The sequence below is a fragment of the Gavialis gangeticus genome, unplaced genomic scaffold (assembly GCF_001723915.1).
Source record: "Gavialis gangeticus isolate Ggan-Ray unplaced genomic scaffold, GavGan_comp1, whole genome shotgun sequence".
NCBI classification, from domain to species: domain Eukaryota; kingdom Metazoa; phylum Chordata; order Crocodylia; family Gavialidae; genus Gavialis; species Gavialis gangeticus.
The window spans coordinates 131552-138704 of NW_017729002.1; the positions used below are offsets into that span (position 1 = coordinate 131552).

The 7153-nt window shown below is 39.9% G+C and overlaps 1 protein-coding gene across 2 annotated transcripts in view; it reads left to right on the forward strand.

Moving 5' to 3' along the window:
- The window catches only part of PDXDC1 (pyridoxal dependent decarboxylase domain containing 1), a 68133-nt gene that overhangs the window by 8770 nt on the left and 52210 nt on the right, over positions 1 to 7153 (forward strand). For both annotated transcript variants that reach the window (XM_019507408.1, XM_019507407.1), the window contains 3 exons: positions 5074 to 5147; positions 5462 to 5527; positions 6131 to 6214. In XM_019507408.1, coding sequence (XP_019362953.1) covers positions 5074 to 5147; positions 5462 to 5527; positions 6131 to 6214 — 224 coding nt within the window. The remainder of the gene's footprint in view (positions 1 to 5073; positions 5148 to 5461; positions 5528 to 6130; positions 6215 to 7153) is intronic.

The window sequence follows — 7153 nt, forward strand, 5'->3', positions numbered from 1 at the left end:
TTTTTTTTTTTTTTTTTTTTTTTTTTTTTTTTTTTTCCAAAACTGAACTGCCCACTGATCAGAAATGCTCCACGGCACAGTTGTCCACCTGTTATTCTACTGACAGATCACTCTTCAGTTGGTGTTCATGCATTGGACAGCAGGTGTGAGCTCCGCAGACTATTTAGGAATGGGGACTTCTGTAATGGCAAGTTCTGGCACCACTGCTGATTGTCAGCAGCTGCACTGCGATCTGATCCATTTGCTGATTGCTGGTTTTTCAGGTCAGGAAGTACCATTCCCCAGTGTGCAGCTGGTCAGTGGATGCAACTACAGCATGTAGCAGTTTTCAAGCGTTGTCTGCATCCTGCTATCCTCTTTGGTTTTTTCACTTTTACAGATGTCCAACTGGTTGCTGTGGTCAAGTTTTACAAATACAGAAGAGTGTTGTGTGTACTAAAATGAACATGAACTCTGCTCTCTATATCAGTGAAGTTTCCTTTGGCAAGAGGGAAAAGAAATTAAGATACAGATACAAAAAAGGGTATATTATGGGGAGGTACAGGGAGAATTGGGGGAGACTGGTCCCATAATTCCATGGAGCAAATATCCCACGGTGCTTTAAAATATGTCTCAAAAGGCAGGATAGTGGTTTAGGGAGCACAAGAATACCTACCCACAGAGTACAGAGGCATTATAGTGGCAAAAGCAACCTCTTGTGAGAGAGTGCACACTGGTGAAGTTGTAAGCAGTTGCATTCTAGCACAAATGCTGCTTGTACTACTTTGGGGTAGATGTGGTCTAACAAAAGAAGTTCTTCATTGTATTGGTTGATAACCTGTTTGGGGGAAAAGGGATGGACCTAGAAACGGAAGCCAGGTATGATTTATAGCTGACTAAATGCTGAGGCATTTTAATTTGTTTGGGGGGAAAGCTCATCTCAAGAGTTTCAAAGTGCTTGCATTGCTGCTTCCAGGCTATGGTATGAAAAAGTACTAACTGGGAAGCTTTAGTAAGTAAGGAATGGACAGCATAGCTTAAAGGGATAATATTCCCTCTCAAAAGAGGATCATGAAACACTTTACAAATAGTAATTAAGGCCCTGGGAAGACTTAATGTCTGAAGTGCTCCAAATGCCTTTAAGGTACTCCAAACAGTGAGCATATAGATGTTCCAGCCAAAAGAGTGCTTCAAAAAAAGAGAAACATCCTTTTAAACACTTCCTGAAATGCCTGTGTACTCTACAGAGTACATGGGGGAGGTTCCTCAGTCCTCTAGCATCCCACAGTGCTCTATTCTTACTGCCCTTTGCACCCCTGCTGGGGAGGAGATGGGAGATCAGGGTGAGCAGCCTGTGAGTGCTGTCTTGTGCACATGGTTGTCCTCTGTTCTCTGGAACTTGGAAAGCATGCAAAGAATCTTTCTCTTCAGTCTTGAGGCTAACAAAAAGGATTACTTGCACACTGCAGCCTCCAGACCTGGAAAACAGGAGACTGAACACACAGTAGAGTACTCTAACTATTTGCTCCACTTCCCTTCTCCCTCCGCACACTTCTGGAGGGAGTTGAACCTACAAGGACTGAACAACCTGCTATTGTACCTAGCATCGCAGTGATTTTTAAAGTGCTCCAGCTAAGGGGAGCAACTGGAGATGGTCTGTACAACAGTGAAGTTCCCCATATATGAAGCATTCCACACTGGAATAGAATTTACAGTGCTTCAGATGTATTCATGTGCTGTTCATGGCTATCATCTCAGAATCCCTGTAAGTTATCATACCTATTTTGCTGGTGGCAAAATTGAGGAATAGAAGTTAAGTGTTTTGCACCAAGTCAGAAAACCTCAAAGCCCTTACAGGTTGGTGGATAGATTGTGTTTGACTTCTTGTGCTTTGGATGAAACCCTTAGTGAATATGTTAAAACGAGGAGTAGAGCTTATGCAAGTTGTACTTCCACCCCTGTTCTGTCAGACCACACCTTCCCACATGGGAGGAACAATAGGTCATGACATCAGATTTGGTTTGTGTCATTGTGTTAGGGAGTTATGGCTCTGCCTATGCTTTTTAACCCTACTTGACTTTTATTTTTTTAACTTAACCTACACATCTGTACATTACAATGTGTATTTCAAGTAAGAAAACCAATGTGATTACTGTTCAGGTAGCCTTTGGAAGAAGTAATGAAAATAATTTAATTTGACATTAAATCCATACAAAACCCTAACATCCAACAAGAATTTAGTTATTTAATGTCATTCAGATTAATCTTTTGCAGCATTATGGCAAAGAATAGCAGACTGAAAATGCTGTTGGGTTACTGTACTTTGCCAGTTGTACTGGCAAAATATTTGCACATATGGCAGCTATAAAACAAACATGAGATGGAATAATGGGACAGGGGGAGGTAAACACCTGCAAAATTTAACTCCTGACAGTTGCAACATACGAATTATGAGTTGCTTTTGTTTATAGCTTACCATCCTAAGCACAATTAGATCATTTGACAGATGTCAGCATCTGGGACAGATCTGTTTGATTATTTTGCATGCAGTACTAAAAATCTTGGTTTTTGTATTTAATACAAATACATTACTTAATTCCAGCCAAGTATTTTTCATGTTGTGTGACTAACAGGCTGCAGTAATCAATGGCATTCTCCCTTTAGAGTGTGCCATTTATGCCAGTAGAGGTTACTTGAAAAGAACCTTGAAAAGAAAAAAACACAGTGTATAAAACTCTTTTAGTAGCAAAGACTTTGGTATCAGGACCAGTCTTCTGAAGGGAGGCTATGCATACATTTCTAGTTTGAAGCTTAGGCCTTGAGGGGTGTTGGAACTAGAGAGGAAAGAGAGGCTTACAGCTTGTCTCCTGGTATCAGAACCTGGCTCTGCCTTAGTTTCTCTACTCATTCAATTGCATGGGCCAGCTCTATCAGTGAAGCTTCTGCCACTCTCTGTATTTGCTACTTTCTTCCCAGGGATGTGTTTTAGCGTTCAAATAGAACTGAACATTACATGGGTAAATAAAGTCCTGCCAGCTGTCCCCTCCTGAAATTTCTGACTCCGACAGCTTCTGCTGCTGTCTGCAGAACAGGTATCCCTATGTCTTTTTCTCTGGTGTAGCAAACCCCTATACAGGTCCTTTCACTTCAGGAACTCTCTCACCCCTGCCACACTCACTCTTGAGCTGCTTGTTGGCCTTATCACCAACTGAGGCAGCTGGGTTATAAGTCACAGGTGAGGACCAAGCCTGATGCTTAGGATGCATCCAGACAAGCGTGGGTATACAGTCTGCAGTGCTTCACACTGCATGTGCCACACATGCAGGCATTGCCTGTGCTGCTGATTTGCGGAGTAGGGGGTGGGGGAGGGTTGATGCCAGGATCCCTTTAAAAAAAAAAAAAGAAGCAGCCATACTGCTGCTGCCAGCTAGACTCCGTGCTACCAGATTGCCATGACTGGAGGCCCTCAGGACCTCCGGTAAGGCTGTTGGGGCAAGATCAGGTGCTGGCGCCAGCCTTCCCTACCCCACCTGGGGTAATGTGCTGTGCGCCAGAGTGCGTGTTCATGGGTGTTTCCCATGGGCAAGCAGTAGCGGCACATATTGTGCTGCTGCTGTTTGTCCTTGGAGAGATGCACATTCCTGCTGTCGTGTGGACACGTCCTTACAGTATGGACATAGCTACATTTGGAGCTGCTTCACAAGGGGAATGTTTCAAAAGGGCAGGAGCTGTTATATTCTAATTGTATCATTCTGGCTTTGTGTGCTGTTAGCAAAACCACTCCAGCATTGACTTGGGATGAACCAGTGTTAAATTTGGGGTTTTGCCACATTTGTATCATTCCTATCTTGTCCATATATTACCCTAGGAATGCGTAACCCCTGCTACCCTTTTGAAATGATTTCAACTGTGCGTGTCTAACCTCTGTGACAGGACTTCCAAGAGGTGTAACAGGGTGGCAGAAGCACCCCAGGCAGTGGTGGCTGCCAGCACGGCTGTGTTCCCTGCCAGCAGAGGCTGTTATATTTCTGCCTCTTTCTGCTCTTTTTTCCCCTCAGTGTGACAGTTTGAAACATTATCTTCCTTGCTCTTTCTACCTAAAGTAACATTAAATGTCATGCAGTTTAGTTTCCTTCATGGTAGTTAATATTTTAAGCATGTTTAATCTGTTATTGGAACTAGAAGTCTGAACACCTATCTGTCACCTGTCTAGTGTGTGTCCATACATACTATGCATTTATATTTTTTCCCTGAAGTTCAAATGAAAAAAGTGACATACAACCTGATTTAAAAAAAAAAAACCTTTTAAGTTTTGCAAAAAGGTAACTTTCTTTTTTTTATGAAGATGACAATAACTTATCCAGTGTAGTAGCTTTCATTCCTCCATTCCCTCTTCCTCTTTCTGTTTACCCTCCACTATTGTAATGTTTGCCTGTTTTGGTCAGGATCATAATCTCTATACCCTAAAAAAGAACTCACTGTGTCAACAAGCGTCTCTCTAGTTTCCATTCCAAGCTTTACAGAAAGATTAAGACCAGCAGTGTTTCTCAGCACAATATTATGTAAATTCTCCATATAGGAATAACATACTTGTTCTTGGTGATACTGAATAGTTGTAAATTCTAAAAAAATATATACGTTTCTCTGAATCAGTAACAGATCTGAATTTGTCATTCCAAACTATATGTAATGGGCCTAATCTGAGCACTTTGAACTTTCCTGAAGCTTTTCAGTCAAAGCATCAAACCGTCTACCTTCTTCTGCTATTTTTGCACCACTGTCCTCCCCCAAAAGGCACACCCTGCACGTTCTAGGGAAAATCTAAAATGAGTTTCAGTTCTGCTTGTTTGAATTCAGGGTTTTGGTCCGTCAGTGATAAAACTCATATTGCTATGCAGTTTGGGTTTTTTAGTTCAGTATGTCAAAATCATTAAATATATTCTGAGTTGAAGATTTAATACTTGATAATGTTGTGTTTTGAGTTTATTTTGAGCAATGTAAATCAATAACTATGCTGCTTTGGAAAACTTAGTAAGAGAGCTGGTTCATATGTGTGTCTTGAGGTTTGTTTGTTTGTTTGTGTTTAAATAACAGATGGTTGACCCTACCTTAGCAGAAATGGGGAAGAATCTTAATGAGGCCATGAAAATGCTAGAAGACAATCAAAGGTATTTACAGAGAATAATGGCTGCAAGAACAATTGTGATTATCTATGCATGTTGACTATGTGGATATTGATGCCACCTTCTTTAAGCAAGGAGAAGAGTTTTTTCCTACTACTTCAAGGACAAATGAGCAGATACTTGTACTTAATGTTGAGGGAATATCTAAATGAGGCATATTTACTGGGTAGTCCAGTGTGTGTTTAATAGCACTTAGCTTGTATAGCAGTTACACGAGAATCAAACTGCACCAATAATTTTGCATTATGTAACACAAAGTAAAAATATTTAGTAATTCTCATGTTTGTATATTAAATTAGAAAAGTAGAAGAGGAAAATGAAAAGAAGTATGCAAGGAAGGATATTCCTGGACCACTTCAAGGCAGGTAGGTCATGGTGACTTCAAATTGAACTGGTATGGCATAACTTTGTATTTTTTACTGGTATTGAGGATGCACAGTACCAGAAAGTAGTCAAAGATATAACCTCTGTGCACTAAAAAGTAATACTGGTAAGCAGCTAGACTATTATAGAGATGCTCGTGATGTTGCTAACTATAAAGTATGATCAGTTTGTGAGCTTATGACTGGATCTGTGAAAATACACTTGGAGTCCCATTAGCTAGGTCTTTACCTACCCTCTAGCACTTACTGAAGCAATCTTTCAAACCTTAAACATCTCAGTCCAAACCCTCAGATTTCAGTTAAACCTATAGAAAGGCTTGCTCCTTTAGCCTATTGATTTCTCATGAAGAGTTGATATTTATTTTTACGGCAGCGTTCCCATTATTATCCTTCTGCGGCAAGAAGCTAGGGATCAGCAGAACCAAGCACAGATAGCCTTTTTCCCCTGCCACCTCCCAGAGTCTATAGCACAAACCCTAATATCCACCTTCTGTCATGGTGCTAAACATTGGAAATGGCTTTCACGTTTGAATCTTTTTGTGCATGAGGGATGCTCATTGATTTATTTTTTTTCTTCTCTCCAAGTGGACAAGATATGGTAAGCATTCTACAGTTAGTCCAAAACCTTATGCATGGAGATGAAGAGGAGGAGTCATCACAGTCTTATCGGTAATACTAATTTGGATTGTTCTGGTTTTGAGGCTGTACTTGACTGTTATATATACAGTGATAATACTTAAAGCTTTTAATGTTTCTGTATTTTAAGAAATATTTATAAATGTTTTGAAAAATTTCATATTGGCATTTATCTAGACCTTTTCAACATTATACGCAGAAGGGTACAAGAAAAGAAGTAAAATATACCACGGGGGGTGGGGGGTATTAAGTCTCAATTTCAGATACTAAGGTAAACATTTTGTAACTTTTCATGATGAAACATTAATGTTGTTCTTCAGAACAGCCATATGCTTTACTGCAGTGAATTATAGAGACGGAAATTATTCCTGACTCAAAAACGTGAGGCTTTTTGGCCCTTAACTTTCTCAGCTTTGCTGAGGTTACACTTTCGTAGAATGCCGCTAACTATATCTTCCAAATTGTTAGCTTCATTAAATATACTTATTTACAAGTTATGACCTTATCTGTAGATTTAGGAAAAAATAATGGTGTAGTTTGAGCCCAGGGATGGGAACCAGGAGCCACTTAATTCTAACCTCTTTTGACAGAGACTAAGTTGTGGCCTTAGACAGTGCTTTTTACGTTTCTATTTCCTTTTATTTTCTGTTGTAAAATGATGATAACCCTGGCAGCTCACCTGCACTGTGTGTTAAAGATTAATATTTGCCAAACAGTTTGATAAGAGTGTTACATAAATGAAAGCTATGAAGAATATAGTTTTAACTTTCAGGTTTTTGCTATGTCTCCTAAACCTTGCCTGCTCAAAGAAGGAAAGGTATATATTTAATAGAAACTTAAAATTCTTATGTAGACAAGGCAATGTATAGTTCTGATTTGTGTTAGTTGACTAAAGCTGTGAGGAGGAGCCCAGGGTTTATCAGTTCATACAAGTCAAAGCTACAAGTGCATTGTGTATGGTGAGATTTTTTT